This window comes from Pseudophryne corroboree, chromosome 4, assembly GCF_028390025.1.
Source record: "Pseudophryne corroboree isolate aPseCor3 chromosome 4, aPseCor3.hap2, whole genome shotgun sequence".
Lineage (NCBI taxonomy): Eukaryota > Metazoa > Chordata > Amphibia > Anura > Myobatrachidae > Pseudophryne > Pseudophryne corroboree.
In genome coordinates, this window is record NC_086447.1 from 932,384,022 (window position 1) to 932,404,079 (window position 20,058).

The 20,058-nt window shown below is 49.0% G+C and overlaps 1 protein-coding gene across 12 annotated transcripts in view; it reads right to left on the bottom strand.

Moving 5' to 3' along the window:
- Nucleotides 1-20,058, bottom strand: part of LOC134910737 (spermatogenesis-associated protein 7-like) — a 402,706-nt gene that overhangs the window by 234,139 nt on the left and 148,509 nt on the right. For 9 of the 12 annotated variants that reach the window (XR_010176279.1, XM_063919087.1, XM_063919088.1 and 6 more), the window contains one exon: nt 16,077-16,151. The exons of the other annotated variants lie outside the window; for them this stretch is intronic. Coding sequence is in view for 8 of the 9 variants with exons in the window: in XM_063919088.1 (XP_063775158.1) it covers nt 16,077-16,151 (75 nt within the window). In the remaining variant the exon portion in view is untranslated. The remainder of the gene's footprint in view (nt 1-16,076; nt 16,152-20,058) is intronic. 12 annotated transcript variants of the gene reach the window in all.

Sequence of the window (20,058 nt, forward strand, 5' to 3'; positions counted from 1 at the left end):
GTGGTGGAGGGAGAGAGAGAGAGAGAGGGCGGGATGTACTAAGATGTTACCCTGCGCTAATAGCCCTCTTACCGCTCTGAAGCATGTTAAAATCCTCCTCAGCCTCCCGACGCTGTCATTCTTTCTAAGCAGTTTCTGCATCATGTTTCGATAGTGCATACAGTGCCTGCGGAGGACCAGTACAGCCAATGGAGTCAGGAAACAATACGAAGGTATCACGTGATGCAGAAACTGCTTGGAAAGAATGACAGCGCCGGGAGGCTGAGGAGGATTTTAACATGCTTCAGAGCGGTAAGAGGGTTATTAGCGCAGCGTAACATCTTAGTACATCCCGCCCAGAGAGAGGAAGGGAGAGGGGCTGACTTACATTTGAAGCGGTTCTCGCCGCTCTTCAGCCGCCTCTCCCTCCTCGTCTGCGCGGCTCCCCCTTCTCCCTCCTCCGGCGGGGTTTCGTGGAATGACGCGTTTGCGCCGTGACGTCACGACGCAATTGCGTCATTCCGCGAAACCCCGCCCCCCGAGCTGGGCACTCGGGAGAAGGGGGTTTCAAAGTCTAAAAGTGCCGCGGCGGGTGTTAGGGGGTCTCGGCGCCCCCTCCAATCCGGCGCCCAGGTCGCCTGCCCCCCTAGCCCCCCCTAGTTTCGGCCCTGACTTAGCAATTGCCCTAACCTGTGTAATACAATGGGCAATATGCAATATCCTGCGAGATGCAGGCTGTTCAGGAATGTCTGTGAGTCTGCCCCTATTTTTAAAGCGCCAATTATTTACAAGCCAAAACCAGGTTGGTTTTACCTTGTAAATGCTTGCCACTTTAAAAATACGGGCAGACTCACAGAAATTCCTGAACAGCCTGCATCTCGCAGGCTATTACATATTGGGGGTCATTCCGACCCGATCGCTCGCTGCAGTTTATCGCAGCGCAGCGATCGGGTCAGAACTGCATATGCGCCGGCGCCGCATTGCGCCGGCGCATGCCAGCCATCGTTGCCTAGCAATGGCCTCTGAGGCAGAGGTGGTCGCTGGTCGGGAGGGGGATGGACGGCGGCATTAAGCCGCCATTTAGGGGGCGTGGTCCGGCCAACGCAGGCGTCGCCGGACTGTTGGGGGGGGCGGGCCGCGGCGGCTGCGTGACACCACACACAGCCGCTGCAACCCGGGGCAGCGAAGAGGTTCTCCCGGCCAGCCTCAGGAGCTGCGCTGGCCGGGGGTAACTCCTGAGATGCAAAAGCATCGCCGCTGTGCGATGCTTTTGCATTTCTGCGGGGGGCCGGCACTGACATGCGGGGTGGACTAGCCCTGTGCTGGGCGTCCCCCCGCATGTCAGTGTGAATGATCGTAGCTGTGCTAAATTTAGTACAGCTACGATCAACTCGGAATGACCCCCTTTGTCCTAGTTGCAATATAAATAATAGGTTTTAATTTTTGTCAAAGACATGTAAAGCTCATAATGCATCAAGGGACATATTTACCTGACCTCTCCGCTCTGCACAAGATCTGCGTCTCTCATCCACACTCATTACTCACTCCCATGCACGATTGCAGGACTTTCTTCAGGCTGCACCCACTCTGTGGAATCCCCTCCCACGCACAATAAGACTCTCCTCTAGTCTCCAAACCTTCAAGTGTTCCCTGAAAACTCACCTCTTCAGGCTGCACCCACTCTGTGGAATCCCCTCCCACGCACAATAAGACTCTCCCCTAGTCTCCAAACCTTTAAACGTTCCCTGAAAACTCATCTCTTCAGCCACATTCCAGAACCACTCACTCATCCTTCATAAGCTTTCCTATCCAATTATATTCCCACTGTACAGTCCTCACATATCTTCTCATTCTTCACTTTCCCTTCTTTCTGACCATGGTTCATCATTGCTGTGATGTGATATTATGCAGCCCACCTAGAACCTCTGCAATCCAGTGGACAACTAAGCAATAGATAGCACCTATCCTTGTGTATCAATGCCTATTCTCCCTATAGAGTGTAAGCTTGCGAGCAGGGCCCTCCTACCTCTGTGCCTGTCTGTTATTACCCAGTTTTGTTTTATCATTGTGTCCAATTGTAAAGAGCAACGGAATTTGCTGCGCTATATAAGAAACTGTTAATAGATAAATAAATAATATTTATCAAAAAGTATTTGCTGAGTGTTTTTGGAGGGGGGAGGGGCCCACAAATGTTAGGTACCACCTGCATAAATGTATCTCCAATATCTGCTAATAGCACATACACAAATATATCTAAATGGAGAACCAACGCACTTGGAGTCACCCTTAGATCCTCCAAATGGCACTACAAGAACCAGCATGCCCTCCAAATGCTGGATCCATCTATGCCTCTCAGAACAGCATATAAAATGGTAGCTCCTCAATCCACTTATACTTCTCAGATGCTGATGCTTCTTGGTATGCTGGAGGAAAACTTGTTTCTATTTCTTGGTTAGAATAACCCCTCGCTGTGATGCACCTGAGAAGTATCACTAAATGGAGTGAGCAGATACTATTTTATGTTGCTATTCTGAGAGCATTTGGAGGGCATGCTGGCACTTGTAGTGCCATTTGGAGGATCTAAAGATGGAGTGACTCCAGCTGATCTGGCTCTAAATTTATATATATAAATATATATATATATATATATATATATACACACACACATACACATATATATATATATATATATATATATATACATACACGCACACACACACACACACACACACACGTTATTATCATGTAGCATAACAATACGTAATTATATGACCCCGAGTGAGTGCTACTATCATGTAGCATTAGGGACCACCCACCAGTATCAGAGAAGCCTTATTGAGGCCTGGTGGCTTAACCATATCTTTGCAAATATATGCAACTAAGATCTCTGAGTATTCTAATATCATGTAGTGTTCGTCTTATTGCTGAAACTTCTTGGTGTGCTGGGGGAATCTTTTTTCTTTTTTATGATCTGAGCTTGTGGATAATGTTCACGGATCACGATTCACATTTGCTCTAAGATTAGTGTTTCTAAAAAAATAAATGTAAACACGATCAATATAATAATGTTACTTAATATAAAAGTATGTTAACATTTTTTGCAAGAGAAACTAAACTGCAGACCCACAAACCTGATGATTTGGGTACAACTCTGATGATGGGTGGACTGCACATGTTCGGACTGGGTCCTGCGTAGTCACACACGGTGCCCCCTAAGCCGCAGCCTGTCAGTCAGTGTGAGGGAGTGGGTGGATACGGGACTGATTTACAAAAAACGGGGGCATGTCGCCTCTGTTTTGTAGGCAGGCCTAGGGTCTCTGTCTTCTGACGCAGATTTTTCTGGTCCCAGAGGAGGAGTTACAGCTAAGGATTACTCAGATGGCCGATGTATGTGACTATTGTGACCGATGGTGAATTCGATGCTGCGTTGAATGATGCAGCACTCAGATCTGCGGTGCCGCCAGGAGGCGTCTTTCTAAGGCATTAGCACAATTTAGCAATAGCGGCTGCTACTACGCCACGTCCATCTTTCAGTCACCCCAGACGCTCGTTATGCAGACCTCTAATTACATTGGCCCTCATTCCGAGTTGTTCGCTCGCAAGCGGATTTTAGCAGATTTGCTCATGCTAAGCCGCCGCCTACTGGGAGTGAATCTTAGCATCTTAAAATTGCGAACGATGTATTCGCAATATTGCGATTACACACCTCGTAGCAGTTTCTGAGTAGCTCCAGACTTACTCGGCATCTGCGATCAGTTCAGTGCTTGTCGTTCCTGGTTTGACGTCACAAACACACCCAGCGTTCGCCCAGACACTCCCCCGTTTCTCCGGCCACTCCTGCGTTTTTTCAGGAAACGGTAGCGTTTTTTCCCACACGCCCATAAAACGGCCTGTTTCCGCCCAGTAACACCCATTTCCTGTCAATCACATTACGATCGCCAGAACGATGAAAAAGCCGTGAGTAAAAATCCTAACTGCATAGCAAATTTACTTGGCGCAGTCGCAGTGCGGACATTGCGCATGCGCATTAAGCGGAAAATCGCTGCGATGCAAAGATTTTTACCGAGCGAACAACTCGGAATGAGGGCCATTGATCACATATGTAACATACTGTATTGCTTAGTAACAATGATTAGTAACAAACGTTAGCACTGTGACAATAATGTCCTTTGCGCAATGCACCCCCATTACCATTGTGCAGCGCAGGCCTGAGATAAAGGGTATTTGTTGTTTTGATAAACGCTGCTCTGTGGCGGAGACAGTACAACGTGTTTAGGTACGGGTGCACAGGGTCAGGCTGCAGGGCCGTGGAGCGCTAATGTCTTATTTTCCAGCTCCTCTTAGCATTTTTGCAGAATCTCGCTCGGCAGCGGACACAAAACTATTACTGAAGGTAATAAATTTAATGTGTTCTACTCAAGAGGCTTTCTGCTGGTGGTAAAAGCTATTTGAACTCTCTGTTCTTTTCAGGCTTTTAATATCCATCCTGAGAAATGATTTGATGATTTGGATTTAAAAATAGAAAATAAAAGAATATATTTTTATTTTCCAAGTATTTTAAAGACAGAATCATTAAAACTTAAAAATATTTTTTTAAAAAGCCAACAAAATGAGATACTGTCACATGCTCTGTTCATGATGCTACAGCCACATAGGGCTAGGGATAGCCAACGTGGGCTATCCATCGATGACACCATCGGTGTCAACCATCAATGGTACATAAACCATCTGTGGCAAACCATCGATGGTTAGTACCACTCGATGGCCAATACTGAAATGTGCCGGCTGGGCCGCGGACCAATAAAAAGGAGGCGGAGCTTGGCAATGTTGGGGGTGGAGCTATGCTCCGTGTCCTGTCAGCTTGCAAGAATTTTTTGGTAAAAAAAATATTCGTTTATGCTGTGCCATCGATAGAGGGAAACCATCTGGTTCTCTCCCATCGATGGCAAAAGCATTCAACATCGGCCACAAACCATCGATGATTCATAATGATTATGAATCATCGATGGTCGATGGCCATCCCTACATAGGGCTGATTCTGAGGTGGAAGCAAACAAAAGAGCCAGTAACTGAGCACCTGGGTAACACCATGCTGCACTGCAGAGGGCTGATGTAACATGTGCAGAGAGTTAGGTGTGGGAGGGGTGTGTCCTAGCTCAGAGCTACATTGCAGTGTGAGAATAAAGCTGTCCAGCATGTGTGGGCTACATGCAGAAGCAGCCAGTAACTGAGCACCTGGGTAACACCATGCTGCACTGCAGGGGGGCAGATGTAACATGTGCAGAGAGTTAGGTGTGGGAGGGGAGTGTCCTAGCTCAGATCTACATTGCAGTGTGAGAATAAAGCTGCCCAGCTCCACCTAATTGAAAGACAACTATTTTAGAAACTTTTCTTGTAGTAGAACAAGGACAATTTAACCATAAAATACACATAGAAAAATAAAATAATTTATCTTGTCACATGCAAGAATAGCAGCAGCCACTGTACTACTTACACACTGGGACAGGACTCAGGAGGACTCTCTGTGTGTGTCTCTATCTCTAGACCCAAATGGTTTAGTTGCATAATTGTTTACACAGAACTCAGACACCCAGGCAGGAGGAGGAGAAGCTGGGATCCCTGTGTCACTTACAGCCCCCCCCCCATCTCTCCTCTGGTCGGTAAGCTCTGTCGGTAGCTCATGAAACATGATATTCCTGTGTCTCTACCTGCACTGCATACTGTCCTGCTCACATTCTGGCTGCTGGTTCTGCTGCTGCTTAAGAGGGAAAGCTAGTGATGTCAGTGTGCTCTGGCCGGGGGGGGGGGGGTTCCCCTGACAAAGAGGGGCCCGGGGTACAGTATGCCCTGCATCCCCCCCCCCCCCTTAATCTGGCTATGTCGCAGTGTCCCGCAGGCAGGTAGGAGACACATTGTCACAACACTGCTGTAGCTGCACTGTAGCAGTGACTAGTGGTGAATGGACGCAGCTTCCATTCACACAATGTCGGAAGGAGGCTGGGGTCATCCCAGCAGCAGCGAAGTGCTGTGCTTTCCCCAGCATGAGGAGAGAAAGGCACATTACAGTCGGGGCGGCTGTTAGGAGATGGATGGCCTAACGTGCATTGGGGCTATGCCCCCTTCTCGTGAAATCCTTTAGTGGCATACTTGCGGCGGACAGAAACTCCCGATTTCCCATTCTACAAAGTTGGGAGGTGTGATAATACATGTATGTGCCCCCCTTGTATTGCAGCATGGTTTGTGCAGAGTAAGGCCCCTTGTGTCTTAGGGGCAGATGTACTAACCCTTGGAGAGAGATAAAGTGGATGGAGATAAAGTACCAGCCAATCAGCTCCTGTCATTTTTTCATACACAATCTGTAACATGACAGTTAGGCGCTGATTTCTTTTACAAATGACGCCACGCTACCTGCTCATTCCAGGATCCGTTCTTCACGCCTGCCTCCTTTAGGGGCCCATTTATCAAATAATATTTGGGGTTATGTCCTGAAAACACCCGTTTTGGGGGGATTAGATGCATATATTATGGATCTCCGTTACCTGCCGCAATCCCTCCATTTCCATCCACAGCCGCATCCCCCATATGTTTTCTATGCTTCCCGATGTATCAATATCGGGAATGCAATCTTTTGATCGCGGTAGCCCGTTGTAACCTATGGGCTATAGATCGCGGGAAGAAGTTCCGGCTAGGTTCCCCAGAACCCTCCGCCGGAGATGGCTTCACTGCATCGCAGTCACGTGTGACCACACATACGCAGGATCCCCGGCAGCCCGCAGAGCACATCACAGGGTCAGGCTCCTTTTGGGGCCCCTGTCCCTGCGGGTGCCGGGTGATGCATTCACCCGATAGCATTGCATATTGCAATGCGATCCTGGATGGTAAGATCCCGCCCAGATCGCATTCAACATGCGATCCTTGATAAATGAGCCTCTTAGCCTCTAGTAAATGACCCTCCTAAAATGGCCGCCGCCTCCTCTAGCATCCTTCAGAAGAGTGTCCTTTGAGGCGGTGGACATTTTGAGAGGTAGAATTTCACCAGAATGCCATGCAGAAGGCCAGACCACATAGAATGCTGTCTGTAGCAGACAGAGGCCGTGGCCGCAGGTGCCCCGTGCGATTGTGTGGCTCGCCCGGCCCTAGGAACTGCACTGTGTCCACTCTACAGCGGGAGAGCTCTATTTTTTAATCCTATTACGCATCTGTTTCACCCTATTTCATAACAACAGGGGCCGGTGTATAAGACAGATATTCCACTGTGTGCGGATATCAGAGCTACGGAATATGCTGCGCTACATAAGAAACTGTTTATATATAAATATATTATATAAAAAGCTGCAATGCTCCTGACAATGGAGCCGGTGATGTGATTGTACAATGGGGGTCATTCGGACCTGATCGCACGCTAGTTTTTTTTTGCTGCACTGCGATCAGGTCAGAACTGCAATCAGGTCTGAATTAGGCCCAATGAACGTGTCATTCTCAGTATACCGTATGATTCTTTCTGAACACAGAGTGTAGCTGAGGTGGGCCTGCGCACCCATCTGCCGGGGGGGCCCTCAATGTCCCATCCTCCAGCCGCACCGTGGGGTGGAATCCAGCAGGTGAACATCAGTACACAAGGATTACTATCATGTACTGAACCCCCCACCCCTTCCGCAGGGACCAGGTGCTCGTCTCAGATAGCGTTGCTAAATATTATTTGGAGCCAGGATCCGTGTGATAAACATTTACCGGAGAGAGGCAACGTGCGGCTTACTGAGGACACTTACTGATCCATTCCGGGGAAGAAAGGGCCAAAAGTAACAATAGTGTTTTGTCAGAATCTGAAAGGAAGTGCTGAGAGAAGAAAGTTGTTATTTCAGCGTAAGGAGTGCGGCCGGCTAGTGCCTGAACTAATAAACCTGTAGGTGTGACAACAGCTGAAGCACAACCTGGAGAATGGCTGCGCGCTGGGCACTTCCTTACAGGAAAGGGTGCGCAAGACGGAGCAGAGGGAAGAGGCTCACATACTGCAGCAGCTGTTCTCAGGGGCACCCGGCAGATCCATATTTACTATAGGTGTTTACTTGTGGCATGTTTAATGTATGAATAAAGGATAACAGAGTTTTCCATTATTATTTCATATAATAATATACAGAAATCAACAATTCAGCCGGGCCCAACAATATCTGGCATTGCAGAACCGGCTAAAGTAAAATGCATGTAGGAGAATCAGACCCGTCACAGTATAATTCACCCAGATTCTGCCTCTGTAGAAAATAAAAAGTCTGTAAACAATTATACAGAAACGACCACCATTTTTGGCGAATCATCACATGACCGTTATATTATAAAAGGAGCATGTACCTATATTGTCACTCTACTCCTGGCTTATCTTGGAGCAGAGACGTCTCACTACCATGAAATGTGGAACAGCCATGTCCGAGGTGTGTGGTGGCATTGCGCATCTTTGTGGCTCCACCCCCTCTGTTTAATGCCATGATTCGCTGCACTCAACAGTGGTGGGTGGGGACAAAATTACACGACACGCCCACTTCATCTGGGAAACTCTCGCTGTAAAAAAATTTGGGACTCGCCCAAATCCACTTTTTCACACAAAGTACTATACAAAGTGAAAAATACCACATAGCAATATTACAGAATATGCTTCTTTGTTAAAGCATCAGGACCCAGGGAAGACTGAGGGGTAACCTTTACTGTGACCAGAACACGGAAACTTCATAGTGGAAGATTAACAAACAAGTTTCCTAGAAGAGAGTACAACATTACAGCAATGAATAAACTACATTGACAACTTAAGACACAGCGCCACCTACTGTCCCTCCAATACACCTTCTCAGGCCATACTCAGCCTGCAGCTGATGCTGTACCATACCTTCCAATTGTCCCGATTTCAATGGGACAGTCCCGCATTTTGGGCACTGACCCATTGCCCCACTCACGGGCTGCAGTGTCACACAGGCAGGGGAGAGGATGGGGGGGGGGGGGGCACTCTGTCACAAGCACGCGTCATCCGCACTGTGCCGTGAGAGGCTGAGGGCTGACCGGTGGTTCCTATAGTGCTGGGCAAGCACCTCAGCATGACGAGAATAGGGGCACTCCGCAAAAATGTGCACAGTAGTGGAGGTGGCTTATCATAACATGAGACTATGGGCATTTTTAAGATGGCACATACACAGGAGTCGCGACCAGGTCCTACCAACATAAACACATTTAAAAAGAGGGTTAATACTAACACAAACTTTTATGCCCATAGTATTTCTGTATTTAATTTTATGGCCATAATAGTGCCTTAATTCATGTTTTGAACCATAGCATTCAATGTTATGCCCCGTAGTAGTGCCCTAATTTATTTTACGGACAACAGTAGTGCCCCAATAAATGTTATGCCCTACAGTAATGCCCTAGTTTATATTATGGACCACAGTACTGCCCCAGTTATTGTTATGCCCCGCAGTAGTGCCCTAGTTTATTTTATGGACTACAGTAGTGCCCCAGTTAATGTTATGCCCGGTAGCAGTGCCCTAGTTTATTTTATGGACCACCGTAGTGCCCCAGTTAATTGTATGCCCCGTAGTAGTGCCCTAGTTTCTTTTATGGACCACAGTAGTGCCTTAAAAAATATTAAGCACATAGTAGTGCCCTAGTTTATTTTACGGACAACAGTAGTGCCCCAGTTAATGTTATGTCCTGTAGTAGTGCCCTAGTTTATTTTATGGACCACAGTAGTGCCCCAGTTAGTGTTATGCCCCGCAGTAGTGCCCTAGTTTATTTTATGGACCATAGTAGTGCCTTAAAAAAATATGCACCTAGTAGTGTCATAGTTTATTTTATGGACCACAGTAGTGCCCCAGTTAATGTTATGCCCCGCAGTAGTGCCCTAGTTTATTTTATGGACCACAGTAGTGCCCCTGTTAATGTTATGCCCCGTAGTAGTGCCCTAGTTTATTTTATGGGCCACAGTAGTGCCCCAGTTAATGTTATGCCCCGCAGTAGTGCCCTAGTTTATTTTATGGGCCACAGTAGTGCCCCAGTTAATGTTATGCCCCGTAGTAGTGCCCTAGTTTATTTTATGGGCCACAGTAGTGCCCCAGTTAATGTTATGCCCCGCAGTAGTGCCCTAGTTTATTTTATGGACCACCGTAGTGCCCCAGTTAGTGTTATGCCCCGCAGTAGTGCCCTAATTTTATGGACCACAGTAGTGCCCCAGAAAGTGTTATGCCCCGTAGTAGTGCCCTAGTTTATTTTACGGACCACAGTAGTGCCCCATTAATGTTATGCCCTGTAGTAGTGCCCTAGTACACATTATGTCACATTGTAGGTCTGCCAGTACACATTATGCCACACATTACCCCAATTTACATTTTGACATACATTGCTCCCCATACATATTATGTAACATTACAAATCCCCCTATTTATTTATTGCCAGTTATTTATATTGCGCATACATACAGTATTCTGCATCTTTTAACAGAGAATATTTGGTCGATCACATCTGTCCTTGCCCCAGTGGAGCTTACAATCTACGTTCCTTCCCACATTATCAAATATAGTACTTTAATAAATAAATAAAACAAAACAAACAGACATTTTAAAAGTATTTTTCCTTCATATATTTTTGTATAAAAAGGAACCTATCACAGAATTGAAAAGTAACTGATTTATTATGAATAGCAATATATCTTCCAGCTAGGCCTAAAACCTTCTAAACGGTTGGCGAGTCACTCGCGGCAAGTACAGAATAGGGAGCGCATGTTTATCAGGTCACTTTCTGTATTCTCAGGCTTTTGGTTCTGGGCCACAATTCGGGTTTGTGCTGAGGCTGAATAATATGTAATAGTAAATATCCATGTAAGACTTTGCCAAGGGGTTTACTAGAATCCGACTGGCTGAATATAGGAAATCTATTCAGTTTCTTGTGCCGTATACTGTGCACATGTAACTTTGTAGGCTGCACATCGCCTGCTGCTTATAATTCTGACACGGTCTCCACTCATCTACTCAGAGTTATTCCTGCTGTGGGCGCTGCTGTAATATATTTATATTCTTTATATGCTGAAGTGCGCCAGCCATTATTTTATGGTGACAGATCTGGGCTGTGTGTAACTTCTCAAGAATAATGTTACAGCAGTTTGTAAAACTCCAGAAATCCAGTGCCACAAATAATGTTCTTAATTACAGCGGCGCATCGTTAGGAGACGCAACCGCTCGCCAAGAGACAGAGTTTGGTTTTGGTAAATGAAGGGGAGTCTCTGGCTTCTGCAGTGTCGTTCTCCCGTTTGTATTATTCATTTCTGTTACTTTGCTACTAGGTGTTTCTGTTGTTCTTTTTCAATAACGGATGTTTTTGGGCAGGCCTGGCACGCTTCTGCCGCCCAATGTGCTTTCTTGGCATATCTGACAGTAAAAAATGGAATGGAAAAAAGGAACTTACAGAAAGACGATGAGGTGGCAGCAGAGCGGAGACAGTGGAACGTATAGTACAGATATAGTGACTGTTTGTTCTTTTTTCCCCCCAGCTCGCTCTAGTGGTCAGTGCTATTGTAATGATGGCCTGCTGAGTGCAAGATGGCCGCAATTGCTCTGGAATTGCGTTCGTGGGAAAAATATTTATTTTTGCCAATATGAAGAGTTGTAATTCATATTTGCGGCCAGACTGCCCTCATTCTGTACACAGTGGCGTAACTAGAAATTTTTCTCCCCCAAGCCAAAAAATTCTTTGGCGCCCCCCCCCCCCCCCCCCCCCCATAATTGGCACTAGGAAAGGGACAAACATGTGCGCGTCGAAGGCGCGTGGCGCCAAAAAGGGGCGTGGTTTTGTTTAAATGGGCGCGGCTTCGCATAAAGAGGCGTGGCATTGCAGGAATAGACTACCTTATACCCCAGTTTTGCAACCTGCACGCCCAGACGTTAGCCACCACAGGAAAGAAAAATAATCCTGATTCATGCCCCTTCCATTATTTGTCATTTTTCCTCCTTATAGTAATGCCCAGTATACATTATGCCACATACTGCAAAGGCCCTCAGACATTATGCCACACACAATAATGCACATGACACAATATGCACACACCGTAATGCCCCCGACACATTATGCCACACACCGTAATGTCTGTGACACATTATGACAGGAATCGCAATGCCCGTTATACATTATGCTACACACTGCAATGCCCCTGATACATTATAGCACATACCACAATGCCCATGATATAGTATACCACACACCGCAATGTCCGTGATACATTATGACACACACCGCAATGTCCGTGATACATTATGACACACACTGCAATGAACCTGAAACATTATACCACATACCACAATGCCCATGATATAGTATACCACACACCGCAATGTCCGTGATACATTATGACACACACCGCAATGCCCGTTATACATTATGCCACACTGCAATGACCCTGAGACATTATACCACATACCACAATGCCCGTGATATAGTATACAGACACCGTAATGCCTGACACATTATGCCACACACCGCAATGCCCATTATACATTATGCCACACACTGCAATGACCCTGAGACATTATACCACATACCACAATGCCCGTGATCTAGTATACCATACACCGTAATGCCTGTGACACATACCGCAATGCCCGTTATACCCTATGCCACACTGCAATGCCCCTGAGACATTATACCACATACCACAATGCCAGTGATATAGTTTGCCACACACCGTAATGCCTGTGACACATTCTGACACACACCGCAATGTCCGTGATACATTATGCCACACACCGTAATGCCCATTACACATTAAGTCCTACATTAAGGCTTCTAATTACTTTTAAATTACCTGCTCGTTGCCAGGGGTTTCATGCTCTTGGTTCCATGCACGGTGCCAGGGGTTTTCATGCTCAGGGTGTCATGCTCGTTGCCAGGTGTTTCATGCACTCGGTGTCATGCTCGTTGCCAGAGGTTTCATGCACTGGGTGTCATGCTCATTGCTAGGGGGTAGTGCTTGTTGCTAGGGCTGTGCTCCCAGTGCCACATATGTCCTCAGTGCCAGATATTCCCCCACGGTGCCAGGTACTCACATGCCCCCAGTGCCAAATATAGCCTCTCCCCCCAGTGCCACATATGCCCCCAGTGCCAGATATTCCCCCACAATGCCAGGTGCTCACGTGCCCCCAGTGCCAAATATAGCCCCCCATGTGCCAGGTACACATACAGTGCCATATATGCCCCCTCAGTGCCCCCCCAGTGCCATATATGCCCCTTTCAGTGCCTCCCCAGTGCCATATATGCCCCCTCAGTGCCCCCCAGTGCCATATATGCCCCCTCAGTACCCCCCAGTGCCATATATGCCCCCTCAGTGCCCCCCCAGTGCCATATATGCCCCCTCAGTGCCCCACCAGTGCCATATATGCCCCCTCAGTGCCATATATGCCCCCTCAGTGCCTCCCCAGTGCCATATATGCCCCCTCAGTGCCCCCCAGTGCCATCTATGCCCCCTCAGTGCCCCCCAGTGCCATATATGCCCTCAGTGCCCCCCAGTGCCATATATGCCCCCTTAGTGCCATATATGCCCCCTCAGTGCCCCCCGCAGTGCCATATATGCCCCCTCAGTGCCATATATGACCCCTCTGTGCCCCCCCAGTGCCATATATGACCCCTCAGTGCCCCCAGTGCCATATATGCCCCCTCAGTGCCATATATGCCCCTCAGTGCCACCCCAGTGCCATATATGCCCCCTCAGGCCATATATGCCCCCTCAGTGCCCCCCCCCTGTTCCATATATGCCCCCTCAGTGCCCCCCCAGTGCCATATATGCATACCTCCCGCAGTGTCCCGCGATGGGGGGGGCAGTTGGGAGGCTCCTACAGTCACTGCTCTGCATAGCAGAGCAGTAGTGAATAGACGCTGTGCGCATGCGCACAGCGTCTATTCAGCGCAGACAGTGGGAGAGAGGGCATGCCAGCAGCTCACAGAGCGCTGGGCATGCCCCCTCAGTGACGAAACGGGGGCGTGGCCCGCGATCGCGGGTCCTCCGCGAAGCCACGCCCCCTTTTCATAGGACACGCCCCCCCGACACGCCGGAGACTCAGAGGGACACAGGAGAGGCGCACGCTGTGCCCTCCGTGTCCCTACTTCAAAGCGGGGGGCTAGTGACAACAGATTGACATGCGGACGTTCGTCCGCATGTCAATCTGCTCTAAATCAGTGGCGGCGCCCCCGCAGCCCCTCGCCCCCAAGCCACCGCGAGGGCTGCGGGGGCAGTAGTTACGCCACTGTCTGTACACTTAGGGCCTAATTCAGACCTGATCGCTCGCTAGCTATTTTTTGCAGCGCTGCGATCAGATAGTCGCCGCCTACAGGGGGAGTGTATTTTCGCTTTGCAAGTGTGTGATCGCATGTGCAGCCGAGCGGTACAAAAAAGTTTTGTGCAGTTTCTGAGTTGCCCAGAACTTACTCAGCCGCTGCGATCACTTCAGCCTGTCCGGGACCGGAATTCACGTCAGACACCCGCCCTGCAAATGCTTGGACATGCCTGCATTTTTCCAACCACTCCTAGAAAATGGTCAGTTGACACCCACAAAAGACCTCTTCCTGTCAATCTCCTTGCGATCGGCTGTGTGAATGGATTCTTCGTTAAATCCATCGCTCAGCAACGGTCCGCTTTGTACCCGTGCCACACGCCTGCGCATTGCGGTGCATACGCATTTCTGACCTGATCACAGCGCAGCGAAAAAACTTAGCTGACCTGATCGTAGATGTGCTATATTTAGCAGAGCTACGATCACTCACACTGACATGCGGGGGGGGACGCCCAGCACAGGGCTAGTCCACCCCGCATGTCAGGCCGCCCCCCCCTTCCCCGCACAAGTACAAAAGCATCGCACAGTGGCGATGCTTTTTTACTTGAAGAGTAACTCCCGGCCGGCAGTTACTCATCGCAGCCCTGGGTCGCAGTGGCTGCATGTGACGTCACACAGCCGCTGCGGCCTGCCCCCCGCGCGGTCCGGCCATGCCTGCGTTGGCCGGACCGCATCCCCTAAAACGGCGGCCAAACGCCACCGTGCCACCCCCTCCTGCCCAGCGACCGCCTCTGCCTGTCAACCAGGCAGAGGCGATCGCTAGGCAACGACAGCCATGCGCCGGCGCACTATGGCGCCGGCGCAGTTCTGACCTGATCGCTGCGCTGCGAAGAACTGCAGCCAATGATCAGGTCAGAATGACCCCCACTATCTATGGGAGTACTGGCACCAGGCTCTGCTGGAAATGTGCGATGTGCCGTTGTTGCAATGCCAGCAACGTCACCCGATCTCGCACCCTTCGTGTGCTGAAATCAGCATCAATTCGCACAAAACTGCTCGGACCTCTATGGGGCGGCGAGCACTTTTGTGCGAATTTGGGCCACCGCAAAGTGCGCCCGCTGTCGCGATCATCGTGGCTAATTGGATTGACCCCTAAGAGTCTATCACGGAACCAGACATATCACTTTTTTCACTTTATTTTGATATACTGGCATCGGTTATTCATTTTACAATGTTGCTGAAATTGCTCTTTTGGTGATTACACAGCGCATATATTCCATTTTCTGGGAAACTGGACATTAAGAAGCTATAACCCAGCCTGTAAATATTTTATTTCATACAGTAAGGTTATTATTCAGTAGTAGGCGAGATACATCTCCTGTAAGGCATCAGACCTCCCTGATTGCTCTTCATGTGTACACAAAACACCTGCCACGCCCAGGTAGGGGGGGGGGTATTAATTACCCAAGCCTGTTGGGCCCGTCAAGGTCCAGGCCCAGCCGCTGAGGGAGACAAATGTCCCCTTTTGTTTCCCAGAGCTACGCATAGTATTTTCCATAGTTTTTCTTTCTGGAGGGGGCGTGTCCATGATGAACAGATTTGGCCACACCCCTCCAGTACCCGAGCCCCATGGCTGTCTCAGCAGCCCCAACCATGCTCCCTGGATAATGTTTCATTATGGAATACATTATGGTCATTAAAATGAGAACACACTGTGGTATTAAGTTCACTTCATACAAGATCCTGGATTTCGCATAGGATACCCTTGAATCATGATGAAATTGCATTCTGATTCGATGTACTTACGGCTACTTTTCAAACTCATGTGGCCCTTGAATGGTCCCAACATTGAATACGTAGAAATTGGCGCCATTGGAGTCTCTGGCAACAAAAAAAGGAAAAAAACAATTAAATTGTTTTCATATAAATAATCTGATCTCAATTTCTAAATCAGCGGCGATGAATTTATGGACAGAATGCGAAGCCTCAACTCTCCAAGCAGCAGCCGTCACAGGGGCACCCCCCACTGTAACAAGCTCTGGAAAAGCTTATCTTCCACATGTTCAAGGCTTGTTTTCCAGCTTGCATGATGTATTATACCGTCTCCTGGCTTCACTAACACACATCACATCTAGGGCCTAATTCAGACCTGATCGATGTGCTGCAAATTTGCAGAGGTCTGCGACCAGATAGTCGCCGCCCAGGGAGAGTGAAAACCCGCCCCGTGCAAGTGTGCGAATACATGTGTACGCCGTGCAAAAACGACGCCAGACAGCGGACATCTGCAAATCCGTTCGCACCTCACTCACCATGGAATGATTTTTCTATACTGTGCAGTCCGTGCGTAGCCCAGGACGTACTCCTACAGTGCGATACAATCAGGCTGATCGGGCCGGAGATGATGTCACACACCCGCCCTGAGAACGCTTGGGAACGCCTGCGTCTTTCCTGACACTACCAGAACACGGCCAGTTACCACCCCCAAACGTCCGCTTCCTGTCAATCACCTTGAGAACGCCCTGCGATCTAAATTTTCACACCGTCCTGCCGCTATTTAGCGTCATGCCTGAGCATTGCAGTGCATATGCATGCGCAGTCATCTGATAATCGCCCGCTGCGCAATTTCACACAACAGCGATCGGGTCTGAATCGGGTCTATTATTCAGCCTCCTAGCTTCACAAACACACATCACATCTAGTCCAAAGGACCCCGACCCGAGTCTCAGTCCTCCTAGTGCCGAGATACTCTGTTCCCCTTGTTTCACTACCCGACCCAGAGGCGGATCCAGAAGAAAATGAAAGGGGGGGGGGAGGGCGGGGGGCACCATGATAGGGGAACGGTAATAGTTATATTTACATGCACCTAAGGCACGCGTGCTCCCAGATAAGGGGTGTGGTATCACAGGGGGCGTGGCCTCACAGAATACACCATCAGGTAATGATTGGCTGTAGGAGCGCATCCTGGTTTATTGCCAATGGTTCACCCTGATGAAAAGGCTGATTGGGCCTTGAAATGTTGGTCACCTGTTCCATTAGTTATGGGAGCCTGGAAGGCAGCCCAGCACAATATCATTATTATAGCGTTTAGTTGGTGGTGGCAGGTGCAGCATACCTTGTTTTGGGCACTGCACTGAGACTCAGACTGCAGGACATGAACGTCCCATCTTTGATTAGCAGAAGCAGCCAGCTGGATCTCCTACAAGCAGCATAAGACATCTGCAGGACAGCCCTGTCACATCACACAGCATAAGACTTCTGCAGGACAGCCCTGTCACAATCACACAGCATAAGACATCTGCAGGACAGCCCTGTCACAATCACACAGCATAAGACATCTGCAGGACAGCCCTGTCACAATCACACAGCATAAGACATCTGCAGGACAGCCCTGTCACAGTCACACAGCATAAGACATCTACAGGACAGCCCTGTCACAGTCACACAGCATAAGACATCTGCAGGACAGCCCTGTCACACTCACACAGCATAAGACATCTGCAGGACAGCCCTGTCACAGTCACACAGCATAAGACATCTGCAGGACAGCCCTGTCACAGTCACACAGCATAAGACATCTGCAGGACAGCCCTGTCACAGTCACACAGCATAAGACATCTGCAGGACAGCCCTGTCACAGTCACACAGCATAAGACTTCTGCAGGACAGCCCTGTCACATCACACAGCATAATACATCTGCAGGACAGCCCTGTCACAGTCACACTGCATAAGACATCTGCAGGACAGCCCTGTCACACTCACACAGCATAAGACATCTGCAGGACAGCCCTGTCACACTCACACAGCATAAGACATCTGCAGGACAGCCCTGTCACAGTCACACAGCATAAGACATCTGCAGGACAGCCCTGTCACACTCACACAGCATAAGACATCTGCAGGACAGCCCTGTCACAATCACACAGCATAAGACATCTGCAGGACAGCCCTGTCACAGTCACACAGCATAAGACATCTGTAGGACAGCCCTGTCACAGTCACACAGCATAAGACATCTGCAGGACAGCCCTGTCACAGTCACACAGCATAAGACATCTGCAGGACAGCCCTGTCACACTCACACAGCATAAGACATCTGCAGGACAGCCCTGTCACACTCACACAGCATAAGACATCTGCAGGACAGCCCTGTCACATCACACAGCATAAGACATCTGCAGGACAGCCCTGTCACAGTCACACAGCATAAGACATCTGCAGGACAGCCCTGTCACAGTCACACAGCATAAGACATCTGCAGGACAGCCCTGTCACATCACACAGCATAAGACATCTGCAGGACAGCCCTGTCACAGTCACACAGCATAAGACATCTGCAGGACAGCCCTGTCACAGTCACACAGCATAAGACATCTGCAGGACAGCCCTGTCACACTCACACAGCATAAGACTTCTGCAGGACAGCCCTGTCACATCACACAGCATAATACATCTGCAGGACAGCCCTGTCACATCACACAGCATAATACATCTGCAGGACAGCCCTGTCACATCACACAGCATAATACATCTGCAGGACAGCCCTGTCACAATCACACAGCATAAGACATCTGCAGGACAGCCCTGTCACATCACACAGCATAAGACATCTGCAGGACAGCCCTGTCACAGTCACACAGCATAAGACATCTGCAGGACTGCCCTGTCACAATCACACAGCATAATACATCTGCAGGACAGCCCTGTCACATCACACAGCATAATACATCTGCAGGACAGCCCTGTCACAATCACACAGCATAAGACATCTGCAGGACAGCCCTGTCACATCACACAGCATAAGACATCTGCAGGACAGCCCTGTCACAGTCACACAGCATAAGACATCTACAGGACAGCCCTGTCACAGTCACACAGCATAAGACATCTGCAGGACAGCCCTGTCACAGTCACACAGCATAAGACATCTGCAGGACAGCCCTGTCACAGTCACACAGCATAAGACATCTGCAGGACAGCCCTGTCACAGTCACACAGCATAAGACATCTGCAGGACAGCCCTGTCACAGTCACACAGCATAAGACATCTGCAGGACAGCCCTGTCACAGTCACACAGCATAAGACTTCTGCAGGACAGCCCTGTCACAGTCACACAGCATAAGACATCTGCAGGACAGCCCTGTCACAGTCACACTGCATAAGACATCTGCAGGACAGCCCTGTCACACTCACACAGCATAAGACATCTGCAGGACAGCCCTGTCACAGTCACACAGCATAAGACATCTGCAGGACAGCTCTGTCACATTCACACAGCATAAGACTTCTGCAGGACAGCCCTGTCACATCACACAGCATAATACATCTGCAGGACAGCCCTGTCACATCACACAGCATAATACATCTGCAGGACAGCCCTGTCACATCACACAGCATAATACATCTGCAGGACAGCCCTGTCACAATCACACAGCATAAGACATCTGCAGGACAGCCCTGTCACATCACACAGCATAAGACATCTGCAGGACAGCCCTGTCACATCACACAGCATAAGACATCTGCAGGACAGCCCTGTCACAGTCACACAGCATAAGACATCTGCAGGACAGCCCTGTCACATCACACAGCATAATACATCTGCAGGACAGCCCTGTCACACTCACACAGCATAAGACATCTGCAGGACAGCCCTGTCACAATCACACAGCATAAGACATCTGCAGGACAGCCCTGTCACATCACACAGCATAAGACATCTGCAGGACAGCCCTGTCACAGTCACACAGCATAAGACATCTGCAGGACAGCCCTGTCACAATCACACA